This window comes from Diabrotica virgifera, chromosome 9, assembly GCF_917563875.1.
Source record: "Diabrotica virgifera virgifera chromosome 9, PGI_DIABVI_V3a".
In the NCBI taxonomy this organism is placed as follows: Eukaryota; Metazoa; Arthropoda; class Insecta; order Coleoptera; family Chrysomelidae; genus Diabrotica; species Diabrotica virgifera.
Genome location: NC_065451.1, coordinates 158,671,520 through 158,698,193, shown reverse-complemented (window position 1 = coordinate 158,698,193; position 26,674 = coordinate 158,671,520). Strand labels below are relative to the sequence as shown.

General features: G+C 34.4%; 2 protein-coding genes across 3 annotated transcripts in view; one reads left to right on the top strand and one right to left on the bottom strand.

Moving 5' to 3' along the window:
- The window catches only part of LOC126892661 (nose resistant to fluoxetine protein 6-like), a 142,736-nt gene extending 130,419 nt beyond the window's left edge, over positions 1–12,317 (top strand). Inside the window, exons 10-11 of the mRNA XM_050662303.1 lie at positions 4,703–4,845; positions 12,133–12,317. Coding sequence (XP_050518260.1) covers positions 4,703–4,845; positions 12,133–12,276 — 287 coding nt within the window. The 3' untranslated portion in view covers positions 12,277–12,317. The remainder of the gene's footprint in view (positions 1–4,702; positions 4,846–12,132) is intronic.
- Positions 12,318–23,966: 11,649 nt separating this feature from the next.
- Positions 23,967–26,674, bottom strand: part of LOC126891748 (zinc finger protein 664-like) — a 56,649-nt gene continuing 53,941 nt past the window's right edge. For both annotated transcript variants that reach the window (XM_050661035.1, XM_050661037.1), the window contains exon 3: positions 23,967–25,297. In XM_050661035.1, the coding sequence (XP_050516992.1) occupies positions 24,144–25,297 (1,154 nt within the window). In that variant the 3' untranslated portion in view covers positions 23,967–24,143. The remainder of the gene's footprint in view (positions 25,298–26,674) is intronic.

Below are 26,674 nucleotides of genomic sequence, written 5' to 3'. Positions count from 1 at the left end.
AATTTTCACACGTATTATCGATAGTTTTTATTATAATAATATATGTTATGAGTATTTTATGGATATGAAAATTGGTGTGGAGAAAGAGGACAAATATAAAAAGGTGATGGTTTTGAAAATTATGATCGTATTGTTTATATCTTTGCCGTAAATTCCAGTCAACTTTGACCGGTTGTATCTCAGGAACTACTCATCATAATTAAACGTTTTTTCTTTTAAAAGAAGCGTCCTGCTGCTTATTTTCGAATAACGTTTTTATAATTTAATTTAGATTAATATTTCCCGAGATATTCTATTTGTTTATAAGCCAAAAAATTCTATATAATTTTAAAATATTCCTGAAACCGCTTAAATAGTCCATTTCAATTCTGTAAACTACATTAGATAGGTATAGTGCCTTTTTATAAAAAAAAATCATAGTTATTCTTATGCATCATAATTATTGTCGTTATTATAGCGACCGTAAATTTTTAATTAACAATTCAATTGTTGCTAGACTGTTCGTTCAATTTACATCGGCTTCTGGAATTATAATCTATACGAAAAGGGCTTTTACATTACCAAGCTATTTAATTATTGATTAACAATTACTTATCTAAAAGTTTAGTTGAAAATTAAAGATTTTGTTGGAAAACCCCGCTTTTTCCGGGGAAAGTTTTCATCGAAGTAAATCGGAAAAAACACGTCTCTATGCAGAATTTAATTGCGGTGAATTTTTATTTGAGTATTTTTGGTGTAAAGTTAAAATCTTTGGAGTTATAGAGCAAAAATTGAAAAAAACACGATTTTCGGGCGCCATTTTGTTTATAAAAAAAGTAGCACACTATCTGCGGACTTTGCATACCTATATTATTAATATATACAATTATAAGATTCGATTCCAGCAATAAAATTGATGGTAAATAACTTTTCCCAAAAATGGCATATTCTCCGATAATCAGCCCAGACTATATTTAAAATATTAAATTTACCCCCCACCCCTCTCCGTGGGAAGTCGTGTTTGATATCATTCGATAGATTTTTAAAAAATATTGAGCACATATTTTTTAGTTTTTCGATCTGTCATTCATTTCGCGAAATATTCGCGATTTTTTCTTGTGAAACTTTGGGACTCACCCATTTCCTTACACCCGGTTCGAATCGTCAGATTTTTTTAATATATATATTTTTAATAATAATAATATATATATTTTTATATACAGTAACTACAAAAATCCCCGCTCGGGCTCCCCTACCATTACAGTATATTGCCATTTATCCAACTTTTGGCTTATATTCTTCTCTGATCTTGTTATAGGTTTCACATATATTCTGAAGTAATTCTTCTGCATTTATGTTGGCTCCATGTTACTTACCTTCTCTGAAAGAATCCATCTGACCAGGGCCGTCTTAAGCACACACGGCGCCGGGGTGCAATACTCATCTTTGCGCCCTTTTGGTCAGAAGAGTATACAGTGCGTCCATAAAGTAACGCATAAATTCGTTATTTCGTAAACCAGCGACTTAAAGGAAAAATCCCGAAACAGGTCGATTTTTATTTTTAAATTACAATTTTTCGGAATATATATCATATTAGTGACGTCATCCGTCTGGGCGTGATGACGTCTTCGAGGATATTTTTAAATGAGAATAGGGGTCATCTGATAGCTTATTTGAAACTGTATTTAATTCTATATTCATAAACATTAACATAATTATTTATACAGGGTGTTCAAAAAAACATTTTTTTTAATTAAAATAATTGAGACAAAAAGAAGAATGTATGTAATTTATTTAATTCAAAATGCGTTTTATTACTATCAGAAAACAGAAAAAAAATATTTGACAAATAAACATTGATTTTCGCTTAAACGAAATATTCAAACTGGCAAGAGGCAGGTGGGTGGCAGCTTTAACATTGAATTTAAGCGAAAAACAATATTTATTTGTCAAATAAACATTTTTTCCTGTTTTCTGACAACATTAAAACGTATTTTGAATTAGACAAATTACATACATTCTTCTTTTTGTCTCAATTATTTTAATTAAAAAAATGTTTTTTTGAACACCTTGTATAAATAATTATGTTAATGGTTATATTATGGAATAGAGAATTGAATATCCTTTCAAATGAGCTATCACATGACCCCTATTCTCATTTAAAAAAACATCGATTACGTCATCACGCCCAGATGGATGATGTCACTAACATGATATATATATATGCCAAAAAATCGGAAATTAAAAACAAAAATCGACCTGTGTCGGGATTTTTCCTTAAAGTCGCCGGTTTACGAAATAATGAATTTATGCGTTACTTTATGGACGCACTGTGTAGGTTATAGTTACGGTAAAATTAAAACTAATTAAACTATATTAAAATACGTGGTTTCAGTATTCAAACAAGATCAATTTTATAATACATATCAAAGTCAATTTTTCTAGCTTTTAATTTGGCAAAAGTTTTTATTACTTAGGTGATATCTATTTTTACTTGCTTTTCTATACTTAAGTATTAAAGCCGGGTTTGTTAATTTGTCTTAGGCCATTGTTGAGTGCAAATAAGTTTTGATCAATTTAAGTTTACAAAAAGACCTTATATCTTCAGCTACTGTTACTGGAAGTGTTAAATATATCCTTAGACACCTAGAAAATTTGGGAAAACACAAAATAAATTATTAGAATATACATATAACTGATAATATCGAGCGGGGTTATGTCTTTATTTATAAAAAATATTGGTAAGAAATTCTAATTCATTCTCATTTCATGCGCTTTTTTTTTTAATTTAAACATTGCGTTGTTTTTAAGTTTTTTCTTTTTTTGAGTTTCTCCAACTCAATACATTTTCCAGGAAAGAAAAATTATAATTATGTTTGCTCAACATTTCAAATCTTTCACCTAATTTTGCAATGACAATGTCCAATAAATAATAATAAGTTAACTTTAAAATTTTGTTCCGAGTCTAAAAGAGGCTCATCTGAAGCCTCGTAATTGAGATTGAGATGTATTTTTCGGGGACATGGACGAACAGTTTCAGAAAATTTAGTTTCGCAATCTAGTTCTTTAGCAATTGATACTGAGTCAATTAATATCTGCTCAAACGCAGTGTCAGTGTGGTTATTGACAGGGCTAGATTTACATATGGTCTGAATAGGCTATAGCCCAGGGCGGCAGAATTTAGGGGGCGTCAAATTTTGGTAAAAAAGGAAAAAATGCGGAGTGGAGGGCGGCAAATTGTGGATAGCCCAGGGACAGCAAATCTTCAAATCCTCCTCTGGTTATTGGCTAAATCTTTATTGACTTGATCAAGCATCTTTGACAGCTTCGGAAATAATAATATCTCTCGTTTGCAAAGTTTTGTTGATAATAGTATTAAACCTTTGCTAAAATATTGTACCATGTCACGACAGAGCCGATAAACTTAAAGTTCTTTAATTTTGTCATCAATCAGCTTGCGATGTCTCTTGTGTCATTGTCGTATTGTTGTCAACAATTGAGGATAATACATCGTAAATTTTCCCCATATGAAAACGAAGTATTTTTAATGAGTCAATTCTACTCTCATATCGCGTATTTGAAAGCGCTTTTAATGTAAAAGTGGGTATCTTATTCATTATGACATTCAACCGTAATGTTGATGAGGAAAAAAACATAAATTTCTTGAACAATTGAAAAACAAATTGTTATTTCCAATGAGCATTTAACAACATAATTTTAGCATTAAATTAAGGCTGTGAGCTGCACAAGGAACATAAGAGCACCAGGATTAATCTAAGGCTAAAAATTTTTTTGAAGACCCATATTTTTTCCTCTGATATTTATCCCGTTATCATACCCTTGGCGTCGTAAATAATCTAAATCAATATTCATTATTCAATATTATTCAATTATTCAATATTCATTAATTTCAAACATTCTAACAAATAATTTGCTAATCCTTGTTCGGTAGTATCAGTAACCGGTAATAAAAAACTGACTAACTTCGGCCATCATAAAAGATTCTGCCGCCACCTTTAAAAAATAACGACTACATAGTAATGCGGCGCTTTTATTATACATACATAGCTCCGCAAAACCGCAATAATTATACTTTTGTCAGCAGAATCGGAACTTTGCTCCTAATCTAAATGGGTTTCATATTTCATTTTCATATCGTAGGTGTGGTACTATTAAGCATTAATGCCCTTGTAAAAAATACCGAAAGTGCACTTGTATAATTTTGTTATTTGTAGTTTTTTTAAGGACCAGAAGCGCAAGTTTGAGCCTAGCAAGAGTTCGGCTTGCGCCTCTTGGACTTGGCGCCCGGGTGCTTCGCACCCCTTGCACCCCCGGGTTAAGACGGCCCTGCATCTGACTGTCTTTTTCATTTCCTTGCAGTTTAGTCTTCTCATATCGCATTTTTTATTACTATTATTTTTTGTAACCTTCGTAAATCTAAACTTAAATATACCAACAACATGAATATGATCCGAAGATATATGTCAGCACCGGGGTACCATTATGGAATCTCTTGTTCACCATTATGTAATCAATTTGATTCCAGATTACCTTTCCTGGTTGATCTTACGGTAAGACTCATGTATACAAACGTCTTGATGGTAGTTTGAAGAATGTATTTAGTATTTCAAATTCTTCTTCCGTTACAAACAGTTTTAATAATAAGTTTCTCTCCAGACAGTATTAATAAATAATGATAAAAAAAAATTTCATTTACTTTTAGGAATTCCCGAACATGTATTAAAATGGCACCCGGTGTATATTTTGGGCAGATTGTCTTATAGTGTTTATCTAGTACAATGTACAATAATTTTATCCAGAGCAGCAGTAGCGAGAGCTCCTGCATATGTTTCCGAAATACAAATTGTAAGTAAAAACCAGAGTAGATCGATAGATAGATACATTTACTCGTAAAAGGTAGCCTTTTGACCTATTCCACTGCGACGTTTTAAAATCTATTGTGGTCCTTTAGTCCTAGATTACATTCTTTAGCATGACCCTTTTTAAAAGGTCTAATAGCTTCGAGACTAAAAATTTCATGTAGCCATTTGCTAGTGGACTGCACAGGTCATCATCTGACAATCCCATCAGCTTCAAGTACCTATTCAGCTTATAGTGCCCTGTGAGCAGATCTACTATGGATTTGACTGTTTTCCTGTCTTTGCTTATTAGGTCTGCCCTAAATTTTAGCAAATGTTCTGTAATGAACTCTTTAGCCTGTCTTTGTCCTGGTGAATTCCTCCACCATTCCAAAGATTTGTAAGCTACCACTTTCCTGCAGCCGTTCCTCACGATTTTCTAAGTCCTGTCCTTTGCAATACTGGAAGATTAGAAAAAATACTTACAATTTATGGAAAAATCCACGGGTTTCCTGTGACATTTTCCTGTGAAAATTAGATTTTTCAAGAGGAAAAAATGGGGAGTTGCGATGAATTTCTGAGTCTTGCCATATCCATAGAATGACAGGATACTACCAATTTTATGAAGAAAATTTTTTGGGCAGGAAAGTTGCAAGAGGACTAAGGGAGTATATAGATATACAAACATGTAATGAAAATAATGAAATTTTCATAATTTTCTGATTCCTGCCAACTTAATCAATTAAACATAATTATTTGAAAATGATCGAAAAAAATGTTGGCATGACGTCTCCTAATTTTAACTGCACTTGTCCCTTTTAAAATTCTGTGGAAAATTTTCACCCTGGTTCCGTGATTTTCTGAGTCATAAAATAAATTTTATTATAAAATAAATAATTCAAGTAGACATTATTTAAAATGGCAGGATGTTTAGTTACACCTTTTTTCCTATACATAGTTAAAAAATGTGTAAGAAAATTCGTGGAAAGTTACACGATTTTCTGACTCATGCCATTTTGCACATAATATCTCAAGAATGTTAATATAAAGCTCTTTACAAAGAGGCAGGATGGTTGTGTAGTTATTTCGTATATAAAAATAAAATTTTAAGTCTATAAAATTATAGCTGGTTGTTATACAAACATATTCATATCACCACATTTTCTGAGTCATGGACTGTCAATTATGCTTAAAAAATACTAATCTAAAACCGTTTACAACGTGGCAGGATAATCGCAAAGATATTTAATACATAAAAATTAATTTTTATATCGTTAAAACAATCGTACGGTATTAAATATTATTTTCCTGAGTAATGTCTCGGATTTTTACACACCTTTCAAATCTAATACCAAACTGTAAGATCTTTATTTTAAGCGATTAGATCATATTTGTATTTAAGTAAACGTAATAAAGGTAATAGGAAGAAAATCAATAATTTTACAATTAATTGGTTATAGTAGGGATTGTACCTATTATACAGGGTGTCCAGAAACTCTTCTAACAAACGAAGCCCGGAGATTTCTCAGATAATTTTAAGAAAATTTAACTCAATTCACCTAGTCCGAAAATGAGCTCTTTAAAGATGGTGTATTGTAATTAGTTTTTTTTTAAATAGCTCCAGAACACTTCTACTTAGAAAAACGAAAATTGGTACACCTATTTATCTTTCAGAGATAAATCGATTCCATCAATTGTCAATTTTCAGTACCGGTCATAGGCGTCCGTTTAGGATAGGGAAACGGATATTTTATTGCATAACTTTTCTGTGTGTGTATTTTTGTACTAAAAGATACTCTTGCTTTAAGTCGGTAGAATACGCCAGGTTCTATAAAAATTGATTTGAAAAATTTGGCGGTTTTTGAATTTGAAAAAAAAATAAAAAAAACTATTTAGAAAAACGAAAACTGGTACGTTTATTTATCTTCCAGAGATGAATCGATTTTATCAATTGTGAATTTATAGTATCGGTCATAGGCGTCCGTCTCGGGTAGATCAACGAAATCTCATAACTTGTTTTAATTTTTAAGCATTTTTGATAGTAGTGTATTAAATTATGAGGTATTTTAGTACTAAAAGTTACTCTTGCTTTAAGTCGATAAATACACCGTTTTTTTTATATTTTTTTATTCAAAATTTTTCTTAAATTCAAAATACGAAAAATTTTAAAATTGATTTTTCTAGAAAACGGTGCATCCTACCGACTTAAAGCAAGAGTACCTTTTAGTACTAGAATACCTCACAATTTAATAATATAGTGTCAAAAATGCTTAAAAGTTAAGTACAAATAAGTTATGCGATAAAATAACCGTTGTCCTACCCAAAACGGACTCTTATGACCGGTACTAGAGATTCGCAATTGATGGAATCGATTTAGGTATCTTTGGAAGATAAAAAGACGGACCAGTTTTTGTGTATCGAAATGGAAGCGTTCTGGCGATTAAAAAAAACTAATTACAAGGCGCCATCTTCAAAGAGCTCTAGCTCCCTTAGGAAACATCTTTGGATTAGGTGAATTGTGTTAAATTGTCTTAGAATGATCTTAGGAATCATAAAATTATATACAGGGTATTCCATTCCAATACGGGTAGTCCTGTATATTAGAAAATATTTTTAAATTATGATTCTATCTGTGCCCCACGTTTTACCTTAATAACTTTTTTCGTATCTCTTACGACAAACGAGTAATTGGACTTTGTCACACTAATGCCCCACCCTGTATACGAAATAACTATAAAACCATCCTGCCTTTTTGTAAATAGACTTAAATTAAGATTCTTGAAACATATGCAAAATGGCATGACTCAGAACATCGTGGAATTTTTCACGAATTTTCTTACAAATCTAGGACTCCTGTCGTCTTACTAGAACCATTGTTTATTTACACAATGGTCTAGTTATACAATGCTAGAACCGTTTAACCTTCCTGCCGAGTACCGAAAAAGTATTGATAGCATTTGAGTATTAAAACTTTTTAAAGGCAGGACTCAGAAAATCACGGAGTCAGGGTGAAAATTTTCCGCAGAATTTTCCAAGCGACAAGTATACTTAAACATTAGGAGACGTCATGCCAATATTTTTTTTGATCATTTTGAAATAAATATGTTTAATTTATTTAGTTCGCAGGACCCAGAAAATCATGAAAATTTTATTATTTTCCTTACATGTTTGTATACATATATACTCCGTTAGCCCGTTTGCAACCATCCTGCCCAAAAAATTTTCTTCATAAAATCGATAGTATCCTGTCATTCTACGGATATGGCAGGACTCAGAAATTCATCGCAAAACCCTATTTTTATTTTTTGGGAAAATCTAGTTTTTACAGGAAAGTGGATGTTTCCACAGATTGTAAGTACTTCGTCTACCCTTCCAGTACTGCAAAAGGCAGGACTGAGAAAATCGTGGCTGAACTTCTGTATAATATCTCCCGGTCTATGAGCTTTCTTTGGCCATTTCCTCTACTTTTTCATTGCCTTTATAACCCTCGTGTCCCGATACCCAGGCAACCGTAACCTTGTCCCGGTCTCCTAGTTTATTTAGGGCACACACACAATCCCATACTACCTTAGAATTGACCTCTAGAGAATTGAGTGCCTTAAGCGCTGCCTGACTATCTGTGAAGATGGAAATTGAACGGAATGTTCTTTCCTGCATTTCTATTTCTTCCACGCAGTGATGGATTGCCGTTATTTCCCCCTGGAAAATTGTGACATCCTTAGATAGACTTACCGGGAAAAATAAATCCCTTAATTTGTCCATGTTATGCGGGCTCCTACATGTTCCAAAGATGTTGAGCCATCAGTGCACATTCCTTCCAGTCTTCCCTGAATGGTATCTACATTAATTATTGTGGCCTATTGACATAGATACATCTCGTAGCTCTAAGCTCCTCGGTAGCTCAACTATCTCAGAAACGGCTTGCACGATTTTTATAGGTTGTAGTGAGTAAGGGTCTTGTGATGCGGTAGTTATGCGGTGTTATTTATGCCTCTCCAGTTCTCTCCTTTATATGTATTTCGCAGCCACGACATTTACTTGCGACCTACTCCTCTCTTGCCCGCAATCTTTCCTTGGATGGTTAGTTGAGGGATTGCGTATTTTTCCCCGCTCAGGATATGATCCAGATATCCAATGGTCCTTTCTTATTGCCATGCATTTAGTTTTTCCATAATATCTACCTAATTGCCGAGATTTCGGAGTTATTGCTACATTTGTTAAAAAAAAATTAAAACATCATAAAAATCAATTTTTCTGTCCAAGCAGACATTATTTTAGTTTCTTTGGATCATTAGAGACAAAAAGGGCCTTTTGTACTTTTTTTCTAAAGTTGATCGTCTTCGAGTGATACACAATTTAAAAGAAAAAAAAAACGAAAAATAACGATTTTAAAGCTCAATAATACAATTATAATTATATAAAATATTATTTTTGAAATTACGAAGTACAGTGGAACCTCGATAAGTCGGAATAATCTGGACCGCGACCGATCCGGGTTATCGAAAATCCGGGTTAGCTGGAGGATATCGTAAAAATTAGCAAAACAATGTATACTTACAGGTAAACTCTATTTATAATTGCGAAAACATGAAATACATATGGACAATAGGTACATCTAAATTACGTACAGTTGTATACAGTATTGTTAACTTGTTATTGTTATATTGTTAACTACTGTTACTTGGTAAAAAACGCAGTCAAACTGAAAAAATGTTTGTTTTGTCTGATGAAAATCGGTCCGGGTTAGCCGAACTTTCGGGTTATCGGAGACCGACTGTACCTAAATTCAAATTAGAACCTTATTTTATCAGTTTCCGATAAGTAATTTGGGCTTATTTCATTTTAAAACATTGGTTTTTAGTTGTTAATGCAGCCCGATTGCCCGTGCTCTCATAAGTTCTTCAATTAAAAAACCATGTTTTAAAATAAAACATGCCAATAATTCTTATGGGGGGCTGATAGAAGAAGGTTTAAACTTGAGTTCATTTACTTCGTAATATGTTAAAAATTATATCTTTTACTTGTGTTTTTGAGCCTTGAAAATCGTCACTAATTTTATCAGTTTCCGATAAGTAATTTGGGCTTAAAAGATGAAGTTTTTCAATCCTAATAGCAACATTAATAATATTGAAAAATATTAAAAATATTACTAAAAGATTTTTAAATTGAAAACTTATTGGTACATTTCCCTGGTGACACCTCCAAGGCTTCTACAATTTGCAAGTGAAATGAATGCTGCAGTGAAGACAAAAGGGAAGGAATTCTACACTATGCAATTCACAACCCCCGTCTGCAGCTTGGTAAAGTTCCAACTGAGAATGCACCTAGTTACTCCACGGAGTAATACTACTATAAAATAAAAATGTATACCATTTTTATTCAGTTGCAATGCGAGGCCAAAAATGTCTTAATTTTTACTTAGATTAGAGAGCGCAACCAGCACTCTTATCGACGATTTCACCTCTTGTTAGAGGCTCTTCAGAGAATGCATAGGTTGCTTTTCTCTTGCAAAATTGCAAAGAGGTGAAATCGTCGATAAGAGTGCTGGTTGCGCTCTCTAATCTAAGTAAAAATTAAGACATTTCTGGCCTCGCATTGCAACTGAATAAAAATGGTATACATTTTTATTTTATATAATTTGGGCTTATTTAATTTTGAAACGTTGTTTTTAAGTTGGTAATGCATAGGGATTGCAATCCAGCAGCATTTTCAATCCACCTGGATTTTTGCAAGATTGGCCTGAATCCAGCTGGATCCAGCGTGGATCCAGCAAAATGTGGAATCAAAATAAAAACACGATTTTAATTTTTTTTGTCTGTATGCAATTTTCTAAACAACAGAAACATTAACTATTTAGTTTTTGAAAGTGATAAGTACTTTAAACACATGGGCCCGGGTGAGCAAGCAGGCCACTCCAAACAATGGATACTTTCTACTTCAATGATATCTCTAGTCACTCTAATGGTATGTGGAGGTTCATTATCATGCATACAAATTAAATTTTCTCCTATTGCATCTCTCCAGTTCTGTTTCTGGCCAGAAACAGAGATGAATGGAGGGGGACTGTAGAGGCCCTATGTTCCAAATGGAATCAAGAGGAGTAAAGTAAAAGTAAGCATCTCTCCAGAGCCTAACTACAGGTTATGAACATACCTGTGAGCAATTAAAGTTGATTAGATGAAAATTAATGGAGTTTTTTTTACGGATCACAATTCCTCTCCAGAACATTACACTTCCCCTTTTATATTTATGACCAGATCCGACCATTTTCGTTCTTGCTTGTCTTCCTGGACCTCTAAGTACACGATTTCATGGGTCATGTGATTTTACACAAATCCTGACTTTTTTTGAAAATAGCACATTTTGTCAATTCCCAATGTTCCAGTTTTGGTCGTGAAGGCACCAGTTTAGGCGATCAATCTTGTGCTGCCTGGATAACTCGAGAACCCATAACTGTCTCCTGCTGTATACTTCTTGGCACGAACTCTTCTTCTTATCGTTTCAACTTAAACAGTTACAACTGTAGCTTCCAAAAGCTGCCTTTGGAGCTGCAGGTGAGAAATGGTTGGGTGTCTTCCAGCTGATTGGACAATTAAACGATTGTGGAGAGCCGTTATTACTTTTTGGCGACTTACCCTGGTTTATTTTTGAGCTTTCCTAGTTCCTGTTACCTAGCTTAGGTTTTGGCCAGAACGTACTGTGCTACGCCTAGCTCTGCAGCTATGTCCCTCTGAGAACATTATTTGCTCAACAAGACCAATAATCTTTCCCCGTTCTAAGTTCTATAACCCCACATGAGACATATTTTCGTTTTTGGGCGCAAAAGTTAGTTTATTTATTTTCGTTCAATTTGCAACTTAAGCAAATAACCTATACTGTACCGAGCTGTACTATCTGATTGTCTTATCGATTTGTGTATTTTCAATAAAAACCTTTGTTCTTCGCAACATTAACAAGTTTTTTCAAAACAAATAAATATTGCTTTGAAATACATGGTGATTCCATATACAGTTGAGTCCACGAATCTTTACCCGTGCGTCATCATTTAAGGCATACGAAATAAGTCGGAAATTCAAATTTACTAAACGCAACAGCAAGTTACAGTAAGTAGGTACTGCTCCTATTACAGGTTAAAATTTGAGTTATTAAATATGTGTTTTACTTCTCCAGGTATTAATGACTCACGGGTAAAGACTCGTGGACTCAACTGTAAGTTTGGTTGTGTGTATTTCATTTGAAACCAATAGCAAAAAAATCCCGTGATCCGTATATTAAAGTATTATTTATTTTATAGGCTTATTATCTGCTGGGAGATGTTGCAGCTTCTTTTCTTGTAGCTCTCTTGGTGACATTATTTTTCGAAATGCCAATTTCAGCCTTGCAGAAGTATCTATTGCCACGACGTTCAAAAAATATTGAAGAGAAGAAAGAACAATAGTAGCTATTTATTTTTGTATTGTAATAAAAATATTAGACCAATGTTGTTATTTTGATATTCTTGATGTTTGAAAGCTTTTTGATGTGAGTTCATGAGTTTATTATGAACATTTTCAAAACTACGCAAGGCCATCAGCCAATAACTTCTCATCAGTTTAACAGGAACTCTGAAGGCTTGTATTGTTTCATATAATTTATTTCATATTCTTCTTCTTCATGTACCATGTCCTTTCAGAACGTTGGTTACCATCCCAGCAAACAGACCGATGTGTTAATGACGTGAATTTTGAGTACATTTGTCACCAATATACGTAAATTGCTTACGTGAATTTTACGTGAACATTTGGTTGGAATGTCACATTGAAAATACGTCTTTAAATTACGTGAATAACTCGTTTTCAATAGACGTGTTATCTACTTTAAATAGCAATAAAATGTTTCGGGAAATTCACGTTGCAAATACGTGTTGATTAACGTATCTTTTAGGGAACGTATATATTAGTTTTCACGTGAAAGATACGTCCTCGGTTCACGTAAAGAATTCGACTCTTTAACTTACGAATCACGTAATTATTATCCTCATCCTCCTATGATATAAATAAAACACGCATATAAAGTATTACCAATGTATGTATTTATTTAGTAGAATTTAGAGACTTTAAGGTACTAGTACACTTTAAAAGACCAAAAATTAGCATTTTTTCAAGATTTTTTTCCTGAGAACCCTTATTAAAAATGAACATAAAACTTTTTACATATTAATATCTAACTCTTAGAAAATACAAAAAATATATCTTTTTTCATTTATGCACGTACACTAATGTTGTAGAGGGCGCCAAATTCGAGGCCTCGAAAAAAAGTAGTTCCGATGGCGGACAGTTAATCTCAGGATTGGGATCTCTGAAACCAAAAAATCGTATGGCATTTGAAAAAGGAAGGTCTCCTACGTGACAATTTACTACCTTTAATGAAAAATTCCGTAAAAATAAGATTTTACGGAAATTTGAAAAAAATTTGTGAAAAAATCGCCCGTTTTTCTTCAGTTTTTCATGGTTAAAAAATATGTATTTTTTATTTTTTGGTCAAATTGTGGTAAATTGTCACGTAAGAAACCTTCCTTTTTCAAATGCAGTACGATTTTTTTGTTTCAGATACCCCAATCCTGAGATTAACCGTCCGCCATCATTTTTCGAGGACTTGACTTTTGCGCCCTCTATAATATTAGTGCACGTGCATAAATGAAAAAAGATATATTTTTTGTTTTCTTTAAGAGTTAGATATTAATACGTAAAAAGTTTTATGTTCATTTTTAATACAGGTTCTGAGAAAAACATTCTTGAAAAAAATGATTATTTTTGGTCTTCTAAAGTGTATACTAGTACTTAAAACATTTGTCTTGTATAATTATTATACAAGATAATGCACCAAAAATGGTACCGACCTAAAGACACATCAAAAAATATTCAAACACAACACAGGTCACTTTTTATTTAGCGGAGGACACTTCTTGTGTTTTTCTAATTGCACTTCAACCCTCGAGCAGTGAGGTAAACGTTAATACGGAAGACATTATTATAAATAAACCCGCCTAAAATAAAACGAGGGAAACGAAAGCTCTTCACGTTTTACTTTTTGTTGTAGTTGTGAGAAATGAGAAATGTGATGGAAATGTGAGAAGCTGATATTAGAGGTTATGATCATCAATTATAAAAAATGATTATGTTTAAATTACAGTTAAACTATTCTACTTACATTAAATTAGTATTACATATTTTCTTTTTTTTTAATTTCTTCTACTATTAACTAATTTGTTTTACTAAAAATCTATTTAAATACCAGAATAATATAAAAAAATAATCATATCGAAACGTATTATTCGATAAATCGATTAATTTAGTTTTCGAACCAACTATGTTAGTCACGTGATGGTATTTAAAGGAGGAGAAAGGCTTGGTAGTAAGTCATCACCGAGCGCGATTTGAAAATTAGGCTCAACATTATTTTAGCTCCTGTGATATTTTTAAGAAAAAAATAGCAAAACTAGCTTCAAATCAAGGTTGGATTGAAATAGTTATGCTAAATGATTTTAAAAGCGAAATCATGAACTTTTTGTTTAAATATTGGTATTATCTACATTACTTTTACGTGAAATACATCGAATTGTTCGACGTCCATAAAATACAGTGAGTAAAATTCAAGCGATACGTATTTAACCAACACCGTTGTAAAATTTTGTTTTCCAAAATATTTTTCAAAATTTAACCAAAGAAAGTTATTTCTGTTTCGTGATTATTACGTGAAATAAACGTACCTTTTCGATGTAACCGACATTCACACCTACTATACAAAACATGTACTATATTCGTCATTATGATTTTATATTATTCTAATGTCAAACATGTATAAAGGAAGCACTAATATATAGGTGAATGATTTGGCACTGAAATACGTTTTTTTCCCGTCATAAATCACCGAGTTACGTATTCGTTGAAATCTGCCGTAAAATTAACGTAATCATCACGTAACTGGGCTCAAGTCTGTTTGCTGGGATCATAGCTATCCTAATTTTATTCATTGCCATCCTAAATAGCATGCTTGTATCAACACCATACCATTCATATTAAGCTATCGTTATTGACATTATGTACTAATAATATCTATTTTCAACTAAATAATGAATTCTATAAACAAAATTTTGGTCTAGCAATGGCCTCTTCTTTATCTCCATTATTGGCTAATATATTTATGGAGGATTTCGAAACTAATATCATTTCTAAACAAAATTTAAAACCCACAGTATGGTGCATGGAGATATGCAGATGATGTGTTTTCAATATGTAGAATATCATAGATCAGAATTGTTGGATACATTCCTGAATATTATAAACGATCAAGAAGAGACAATAAAATTTACAATGGAAAAGGAATACAATATCACCCTTCCTTTCCTCGATGTTTTAGTCTCAAAAAAGGATATTGAATATGAGACTCAAGTGTATAGAAAACCAACACACACCAACAGATATCTCAATTACAAATCAAATCACAACATCAACGTTAAAACGGGAATCATTAAATCCTTATATGATAGAGCTAAAATTACTTGTTCTAACGAAAATTCATTTTTAGAAGAAAAACAATTGTTAACTGTTTTATTAAAAAATGATTATCCTTTATCGTTTATAAATAAGGAATTGTCAAGATTGGATCGAATGGAACATAACAACTTAGAACGGGATCCTACAACATTCACAAGAAATAATACGAGGAAATTATCAATACCATTATATACACCGAGAGAAAAAATTCTTGACATAAAGAAACTTTATTTATATTTAAGAAAGATCGACTTGGCATATTGCCTAAGAAATACATCTTTGTATGTAAGATATAATTTTCTAAAATATTTCAAATAAATTTTAATATACCCAAAGAAATATATATTAAACATGATTAAACTCTCACTTTCTTGCAAACTCCTAACCCATTTATCAGAAATAAATTATACTTGATGTTAAATTGATTTTATTAGTAATAATAATATATTTTCTTGACATTACAAAACTATTCTTTCTGAGCAATATTATTTCTTAGTATGATGATAAAAGACATCACCTCCCGGAGTCTTATAATACGCTTCCGTGGATGCACTATTTAATTGATAATCTTGAGATGGATGTTGATTAGATTTAACACAAAGCAAGATTTCAATAAACCAGTCCTATTTTAATATTTATCCTTGATAATTTGATTGACATTAAGATGAATGCTGATTGAATATATGTAGTCATTTTTTAAACTTAATGTAGAGTCGGAAAAATGAAATAATACCCATGAACGATCATATCAATCACATATTATTAAGATAATTAATAATCTATCTCTTTCGTTTGTTATTTATAGAAAAAGAACATCAAATACAAAATATGTGATTTTATGTGATTGATGTGATCGTTCTTGCGTATTCTTTCATTTTTTCGACTCTATTTATTACAACTACAATATTGATAAATACATTTTAATCAGACACTTTTCATTATATTCCTCCTATCACCATTTAATATCACTCATCATTTTTATATAATTAAGATTAGCATATTTAGTTGATTAAATATAGTAATTTTTTAAAACTTTATTTATTTATTACAGCTAACATGATGCTAAATATATCTTGAACAGACCCTTTTTACTACATTCCTTTTCTCAACCTATCCCTCACTCATCGTTTTTACATATGATAATTCTAATAGATCTTAATTTTGCATATATTGTCTCTAAATTAAGTATAATTATTAAGATTAGCTCATATAAAAAATATCAATATGTTTAGTTATGACCACTAAAAGATATCTGATAATATGGACCACATAACTGTAACAGGCAACTTAATGAGCCGTTCTGGTTAATTAAAAAGCCGTTGCTCATATAGCCTCCAAGTTAAGACAATCGATAACTAAATGGTCTTCTTTCCTCGATTTAGTTTTAAGTCTTCGATAGCCTGTATCAAAACAGGAGTCGGAAAATCCCTAGTTTTAAGATTAGATAACCTAGAGTTATCGATCAAATTTACCCTCAATAATTCATTTTGAATACTACAAAACACAGTAACGAATGAATTAACACCAAAAGTATCGATGTTTTAACATTAATATGAATATATAAAAGATGTCCAACATATCAATAAAAAGATGTCTACTAAACCTAGTTAGATAATAATGAACTGATTTTAGTATGTAAGTTAAGTATATTGCTATTATTAAATATATTATCATATAATGTAAACTATTTCATTCCTACTAACCATCATCCCTACTAATATGGCGGTCGATGTAGTCGTACCTTCACGTTGGTGACTCCTGTTAAGAATATATTTTTGTTTTTTAATCAAATTTATGTTAAACCGAATTGCTTACATCATTTTTTAACACATCTCTTTACTTACACATTCCATCACTTAAGTTCTAACATCACTTTATTACCGTGTTCAGATACATATTATGTTGAACCATTACTTACTATATGACTGTCCTTGCTAACATTTTTTTTCAGACAGTCTATGTAGCTATACACTCTAAATTAATTTATGGTTTTAGATCAAATATAGTACATGTATTTATACCTCACACGTCACGATCCGACCAATAGAAACGGGGGTATGATATAGTGCCCTTTGGGCAATATCTTTGCGTTTGTTTTTTGTGTTAACGTCTTCGTTACCACCTTCCCTTTCCAACGAGCCATCTTACGTCACGATCCGACGAGCCTTCGCGCCTCCACCACAAAAAGCGTCAAAAACGAGCAGAATGGACCTTAGCGATTTCTTATGGGATTTTACATGGGAAAATATCCAGAACTCTCCTAGTCCGTTTACTAACTAGCCGCAGTGAAAAGGTTAAAGATATCGAAAAAAGTTACTTACACAAGTTGTTCCAAATATTATTCTAACCACACATATCAAACATGACAAAATTCGCACTTTTAGTTTTTTCACTATATATATATGTAGTCAGGACCCTAAAATTGGTTGTCCCGAGGGCGGAGGCTACCGGCCGGCCAGGCTCACTTGCTAATGCTCCGCGCAGCGCAGCAGCGTTTTTAGGAGACTCGGTCTCCCTCTCTAAACGATGCATATCGCTTAAGCACACGCTGCCCTGAGATTAAGCAAAGGCGGCCTCCGCTCCAATTTTAGAATCCTGACTACAAATAATAAAAAACTAAAAGTGAGAATTTTGTCATAAAATTTGGTATGTGGGGTAAGAGTAATATTCAGAACAACTTGTTCAAGTAACTTTTTACGATATCTCTAGCGCGAAGCAAACTATCGGAAATTTACCTTGTTTGTGGATTCTCAGTAGGCCGCGTTTAAGATCTAAATTTTAGTTGAGTATCTTAAAAAATATGAACCTTCAACCTGTAGGATAGTGGGAAACTTTAAATCTGTATTTATTTTGATAGCAGAGGAATGTAGGGCTGTCTTCAACGTGACAAAAATAATGACAAAACTTCTAAATTGACAAGTATGCTTAACTGTCAGATCCATTACTAGTCTGACTTACTAACTTACTTACAGCTATGCTAAGGTGATTCATAACACCACCCCCTTCTTTTAGGCTGTTCGCCCCGAACAGTACCTAAATGGACCAGGTCGGTGGATTCTGCCTTTCGTAAGGACACAGTCTCTCTAGGTGGACGACCTTCGGCTCACTTCGTGGAGTCAGTTGCACCCTATACACAAGGTCGTTTATCTTCTTAATAACCAGGTACGGTCCCTCCCAGGGCCGCTTTAACTTGGGACTTAGACCTTTCCTTCTCGTTGGTTGGTAAAGCCAAACTGCATCACCTTCCTTGAAACTAACAGGTGTAGATTTCTGATCGAACCTAACCTTCATCCGGTCACTGGTGAGTTGCAGCTTGTTCCTGGCGAAATCGTGGACCTTAACAAATCGATCCTTTAGGCCGTTGACATACTCGGGAAGTGTCTCTTGAACCGCCTCTCCGTCTGGTAGATTACTATGTAGGAGATCGATGGGATGCCTCATCTCTTGACCAGTTAACAATATTTCTGGGGTGTAGCTAGTTGCATCATGTTAAGAACTTCGGTATGCTAGCAGAAACAGAGGCACCAGTTTGTCCCAGTCTCTCTGGGTTTCGTCTACAAACAGGGACAACTAGTTGTTGATGGTTCGGTTATGTCTTTCTACCATCCCGTCGGATTGAGGATGGAGCGGTGTCGTTCTGGTCTTCTTAATTCCTAACAAAGCCATCATGGTCTTCCAAACTGCCGATTCGACGTTGCGCTCCTGGTCAGAATGAAGCGGAAGTGAAACACCATGTCGGGAAACGACATTCTTCTTGGTTTGGTAGTGCAACTACTTCAGGCCATTTGGAAAAATAATCCATAGCAACCATCAAATATTTATTTCCCGATATTGTTTCTGGAAATGGTCCCAAAATGTCTACAGCAACTCGTTTCCATGGAGTTCCAGTAATATATTGTTGGAGTCTTCCCCTAAGTCTTGTTTTGGGTTCCTTCTTGGATGCACACAGGTCACATCGTTTGCACCATTCTTCCACATTTTGCCGACAATGAACCCAATAATACCTCTCACGAACTCTAGCTAGAGTCCTATTGATTCCAAAATGCTCCCCGGAGCGACTATCGTGGAGTTCTGCAAGCACGTCCTTAACACATGACCTTGGGAGAACAACTTGGGCCACTATTCTTGTTCCATCTAGACGCTCCCATTTACGAGTGATGATGTCATCTCGTAGACACAAGGAGTCCCACTGAAGCCAATAGCCCTTTACTGCTTGCCCATATTTTGCAATCTCCTGCTACTGTGGTCTAGCTCCGTTTTCCAGCCACTCCCGAACTATTTTTAGATCTGTATCTTCCTTCTGTTCAGCCTGAAGGTTTTCTAGAGCTTCTTCGTCACTTCTATCCTCTATGGTTCTCAACTGCAGAATCTGGCCCTCTCGTTCTTCTTGGCGCTCGCAGAATCGACAGTTCCTCCCTTTGCATGGTCAGTAGTTTCTTTCTGCTTTTCCCAGAGTTTTGCTGAAGTATCCTATGACGCGTTCCTCGCCCTCTTGTACTTGGGAAAGCACCGCCCCGATGCCATTTTGAGAGGCATCTGTATCAAGCACGAGAAGACCCTGTTCTTTCGGATATGCCAGGATTGGAGCCGTAGTCAATTTATGCTTGAGTGTGGTGAAGGCAAGCTGGCACTCTGGTGTCCAGTCAAATGACAGCTTTCTCTCAGTCAGATTATGGAGAGGTTTGGCAATCTTACCAAAATCTGTCACGAAGCGACGATAGTAACTGCAAAGGCCAAGGATGCTTCGGATATCGTATTTGTTTCTTGGTGTGGGCCATTCCTGTACTGCTTTTATTTTCGCCTGATCTGCTGCAATTCCTGAGGATGAAATTACATGTCCAAGGAAACTAATTTTTCTTGGAAGAGCTCGCACTTCTTGGCATTTACTTATAGGTGAGCGTCCCTTAGTCTGGTAAAAACTTCTTTCAAATTGGCAACATGTTCGTCGAAATCTTTTCCGATTGCCATAATGTCGTCGAAGTATACCAGACAGATTTTCCATGTAAGTCCTCTAAGTACTAGCTCCATTAAACGTTCAAACGTGGCAGGTGCATTACACAATCCGAATGGCATCACTTTGAATTTGTAGAGCCCATTTCCAGCAGAAAATGCGGTCTTCTCTCTGTCTGCAGGGTGTACTGCAACTTGCCAATAACCGCTTTTAAGGTTCACAGTGGAAAACCATTTCGACTTAGCCAAGGCACTAAGTGTATCATCAATACGGGGCAGTGGATAGCTGTTCTTATTGGTAACGCTATTTAGTCTCCTGTAGTCGACACAGAACCGCGTGGAGCCATCTTTCTTGGTTACCAACACCACTGGAGAAGACCAGGAGCTACTCGACTCTTCGATGACATTCTCCTTCCGCATATCTTCAAGTATGGCAAAAGCTTCTTTTTGTTTTGCAAATGGAAGACGTCTTGGTGCCTGTCTTGTGGGGTTGAGTTGTCAGTGTTTATCCGATGTTACACTAAGTCAGTGCGGCCAGTTATTTCTCCTTTAAAGAAGATGTCACTTTCGTTCTTGATGAACTCTTCTGCTTTTTGGTATTCGTCTTCAGATAGATGTCCCCATGATTTCTTAAGATTTTCCAAACTTTCAGTGGAAAGTTGGTGTGTACTGCTATAGCTGTTGGCACGTTTTCTTCTATTCTGGTCACTCTTAAAACTGGCTCGAATATTCCAAGCACTTGGCCTTTTTTGAAGGTAATCTTATTGCCATTTGGGTTGGCCACCCTTCCTGAAACGGTCTGCTTAAAGCAGAGGGGTGTAAAATCAAAGGCGGCAATCTCCACTTTTCTTGTTTTGAGTTAGGGACGCCATCTGTTGCGTTTTTTTATTATCTGTTAGATAAAACTATTTGTAAGAACCAAAAGCGGTCTTAACTGTATACAAATCGCAGTGAAAAATTCATGTTGGGACCAAAAGCGGCAATCTCCATAACTGAGTGATTACCAAACACGGCAATCTCCGCTGCGGCCAATAAGAACCAAGTAGCGCTCGCATGTGATCAACTGTGAATGTCGTGAACTCTGTCGAAACCTGTGAATATATACCCGAACTTCCGGATATTTTAGTTTAAGTGATATGCATATAAATTGCTTTTACATATTTTATTATTGTTCAATATCAAAATATATTTTTCTTCACTAAGTAACCGGCACAATGATGTTTTATTAATTTCAAAACTTGCAATATCCTTATAGATCATTTCATATCCGTCAATCTCAAAGTATTGCAAACAAAAACGGCAATCTCCAAACTAAAATAATAAAAAAAAAGGAAAAGAAATAATTTTTTAAGCTCCCTTTTCTGGACATCCCATCACAAACCAAATTTTATATGATTCTTCATCAGTTTTATTGTTTTAATTTAATTTTGTTAGTTTCTACAGTTTTTCGCGGTTTTCCAAAATTATGGAAATGGGAGATTGCCGACTTTGATTTTACACCCCTCTTATCTCCATCTACCAAACATCTGGCCACAAGGACGCCCTCATGAATCTGCTCATCTGGTTCTAATAACATGGCTTCCAAGCCGCGAAATGCATCAATTTGTGCAACCACGATCTTTTCACTGTTAGGTGGGATCTTCGCGTCTTCTGCTACCAACATCTTTAGCCCATTGTGCTGCTTTCTAGAGGAGGACAGTAGAATTTCTTCATTACCGACGACTAAGGTCCTGTGTCTGACATCTACAATAAACCCGTGTTCGGACATAATGTCGACACCTAGGATGAACTCGTCTATGATGTCGGCTACTAGGACCACAACTTCTATCTCGATGTGTCCCAGCTCCATTTTTACGCAACTTTCCCCATAAACAGTTATGTTTTCGAGGTTTCGATATTATTCGTGTAGATTACAGATCCAGTAAACGTTTACTCATAACTGACGTAGTTGCCCCAGTATCGATGGTAAAACTGCATCTGTCGCCATTGAGAAGTCCATCGGCAACTAAGCTGTCACTACTTCGTCTTATTGTGGATATTGAGAATCTGGCAGCTTGGGACAGGTCAGCGAACGTGCGCCCCTTGACGTTGACTTTTTAGTTTTCCGAATTGCGTTGATATTGTGGAGGTTGCCTACTGTCCTCTGATCTTGTACGTTGTCTGCAATCACGTTGAAGGTGGCCTAACAATCCACAATTATAACACTTTGGGCGCCCCTGACGTTTTTGCTTCAAAGATTCAGCTATTGGGCCAAGATATTTCTCGAATTGATCGGCAAACACCTGGGACAACGTATTTGTATTGCCTTCTTACACTTCAGCAACACCTCTTATTTGATGGACTTTGCGTTGATAGCGGGACACATTCTTCACGGCTTAGTACTCCAATGCTGCCACAATAGCGTCCTTCAATATTTGGTAGCGTCCTCTTCCTAGTCGTAATTTCTGCTGGAGGTCTACATCGCGCAGGCCATCAAGCAAACATTGGATGGTAAACTGGTATAGAAACTCTTCAGAGGCTTCGGGCCAAGTGAGTCGTGCCATCTTTTCTACTTCTGCTCCGTATTCTTGCACAGATTCGTTGGAGCCTTGGATACGCACTTTTAGTTAGCTCTGGTATACTTGCTTCAAATATTGGCTGCCGTATCTTAGTTCTAGAGCCGATACGACAGTCTCATATTTCTTTTGTGCATCCTCTGGAATGTTTTGGAGGATTTCTACAGCTTTACCTCGAAGTGTTAATATGAGAGCAGTTGCCTTCTGTTCATTTGTCCATGAATTATTTTGTGCAGCAGCTTCGAATTATCTTCTATACACTGGCCAGGAGATCTCCTCCAATGCCTGCATTGAAAGCCCAACCTCTTCAAAATAATAGAAAGAACAGAAAAGTAAAAAAGCATTGCCACAGATACACCAGAAAAAAACATTATTGAAGAAGAAAGGTTTGAAGCTAAAAGAAAAAAGCTAATATATGAAAATAGGCAAGCTAAGAAGAGAGTGCAATTTGTTAATGACGATAATACAGATTCAGAGGAGGATGAAATATATATTTCCCTTGAGAGTGACAGTGATAGTGAATAGTATGAACAAGATCTTCCAGTTTTAATTCCAAATTTGGTTAGTACCCAAGGTTTTAACCCTAACGTAGAAGATTATCTCCTGGTAGAATTTCATCCCCCAAGGTCAATAGTATATTTTGTGGGGAAAATATTACAAATAGAACAAGATGGGGAATATTGCATATTATTTTTAAGACTTAAGGATAAATATATTGAGCAGTTTTGTTATGCCCAATGTTCCCGATATAGCTTCCGTCAACAAGAAAGATGTGAAATATATTTTGCAGATACCAAAACTATGTGGCAGCACAAAACGAGAACAATCTTATTTTGCGTTTAGTGTCTTTTTCTTTATTAAATATCAGATAGGAATTATACCTATCTTCAATTTTGTTGTTGTTTTCACCTATTATTTTTCTTTTAAACAATAAAACTTTGAAATCTTACTGTAGTTTCTGTAAAACTAATTTTTATTAGGTATGTTTAAAATAAAATAGTTTGGTTCACTGCGTACACAGCACTAGTTCATTGTGTACCACCCGTGGGACACAATGAACCAACGACACTTAAAGGAAAAAAACAATATTAACTCAAAAACATTAATCTTTATTGATAACCAAATTATGTGTAATATATTACTAATATGTGTTTCTTATACTCCTACAATTTCGTGCTTCTAGGTTAAAAGGGGGCTGATGTAGACAATTTTAAATTTTGAGTGGTTCATTGTTGAACACATGACCCTAAACTAATTTGGGACTTTTAAGTATTTTCTCCAGTGTGCAATCTCAAATGTCTACTCAAATGAATTTTCTGAGAAAACTGCCTTAAACAAATTTCGCACTGGTAAGGTTTCTCTCCAGTGTGCACTCTCAAATGTATTTTCAGATCATTTGCTTGAGTAAATTGCTTAAAACATATTTCACACTTATGAGGTTTTTCCCCAGTATGCACTCTCAAATGTTTTTTCAACATATGTGTTCGAGAAAACTGCTTAAAACAAATTTCACACTTGTACGGTTTTTCCCCAGTGTGCACTCTCAAATGTGCTGTCAAAGAAGCTGCTTGACTAAATTGTTGAAAACAAATCTCACACTTGTAAGGTTTTTCCCCACTGTGCACTCGTGAATGTTGTTTCAATGCACCTGCTCGACTAAATTGTGTAAAACAAATTTCACACTTATGAGGTTTTTCTCCACTATGCGTTCTTAAATGAGCGTTCAAACTATTTTTTTGAGAAAACTGCTTAAAACAAATTTCACACTTTTCAGGTTTTTCCCCAGTGTGCACTCTCCAATGTATTTTCAAATGACTTGCTTGACTATATTGTTTAAAACAAATCTCACACTTGTACGGTTTTTCTCCAGTGTGCACTCTCAAATGTATTGTCAAATCACTTGCAGTAATGCACTGTTTTAAACAAATTTCACACTTGTGGGGATTTTCTCCAGTGTGCATTCTCAAATGAGCTTTCAAACTACATTTTGCAGCAAATTGCTTAAAACAAATCTCGCACTTGTATGGTTTTTCCCCAGTGTGCACTCTTAAATGTCTTGTCAAATCTCTTGAAGTAATACATCGTTTTAAACAAATTTCACACTTGTAAAGTTTTTCTCCAGTGTGCACTCTATTGTGTTTTTTCAAATCACTTGTTGTAGTAAATTGCTTAAAACAAATTTCGCACTTGTATGGTTTCTCTCCAGTGTGTATTCTCAAATGTTTTCTCAAATCACTTGCTTGACCACATTGCTTAAAACAAATCTCACATTTATAACGTCTTTTTCCACTCACAACTTTCATTTTTTTATTTAGTGTTTTTTCTTCAGTGTGGAGAATCATGTCATTTCCTTTGTAAGATGAATCTTGGATGAGTTTCTCCATGATTTCCGTTTTGTTTTCATCTTGGAGATGTAAACCTAAAATACAAACCAAGTATAATGTAATTATTTGAGTAAAAAGGAAAATGATTGAAATAATCAGCAGAAGTAGTAAATGGTATAAATATGTTGCACATGTTGGACATGTTGTACAAAAAATGTGAATTGAATATACAATGCGCGCCAAAATTAACGAATAATTTTAAAATTGACATAAAAAGTAAAACTTTGAATTAAATGAAATATTATTAAATTTGCTATATTTTTTATTTCAGAATCAACAATCTTACAAATAATAAACATTATCACGCGCTGAGCTAGCCACCAGCCGTCTTACACTATCGGCCAAGAAACGCAGATGCGCCCAATACTCCACTAGGAGTGATGGTCCAAGAGAGATCACGATCATGACAATATTGTATGCAGTAAGGGAGAAACAATAATTTCCTGAATAAAATATATATACAGGTCGATTACACATATAAATAGGTATACATATAAATAGGTCGATTTAAGCTAACTTACCTTAGTACGAAGGTTGATGATAACCGAAATACAGGGTGACAAAATTAAACTGTTATTTTATGTATTTTTGAATATTTGCTAACAGGCATGGAATAATAATACGAAATTTGGTAAGCCGGGTTTTTTGGGACGAGAAATCTGAATTCGACACCAAAAATGATGTATTACCCAGAGGGCACCACATATGCCTTTCAGCGATCATTTAATATGTTCAATTTTTTTATTACCCACTCTACATACTTTTTGAATCAAAACTTGTATTCTGTTAATATTTATACTTAAAAAAGGTATACTACATTCATCTCGCTCAACTTAACCGTTTTCGAGATACACGCATTTTAAATCTGCGAGGCAACAAATTTTTTTTACATTATATCATTATAGTTATACCTGAAAAATAACTTAAAACCATAAAAATTTACAAAAATGTATCGCAAATTTCTTCAAATGGAATTTGCGACGCAATGACATAAATATGAGAACTGGCACAATTATTATGGTCTCAAGTTTATTTTTCGGGTGATATTATGTAAGATATTATGTTGTATCGCAGATTTAAAATGCGTTTATCTCGAAAACAGTTGAGTTTAGCGAGATGAAAGTAGTATACCTGTTTTAAGTAAAAATATTAAGAGAATAAAAGTTTTGATTCAAAAAGTACGTGATTGGGGAATAACAAAAATTGAACGTATTAATTAAGCGCTGAAAGACGTATCTGGCGTCCTCTGGGTAATACAGTCGAACCCGCTTATTAGAATACCGGCTAAAGGAATATCTCGGTTTAAGGAATAGAAATTTGAGGTCCCTAAACGTTTATACTAGCAACCAATGATCGGTTATTAGAATATCCCGGTTATAGGAATACTTTTGGTTGGCACGATAGTCTGGGCA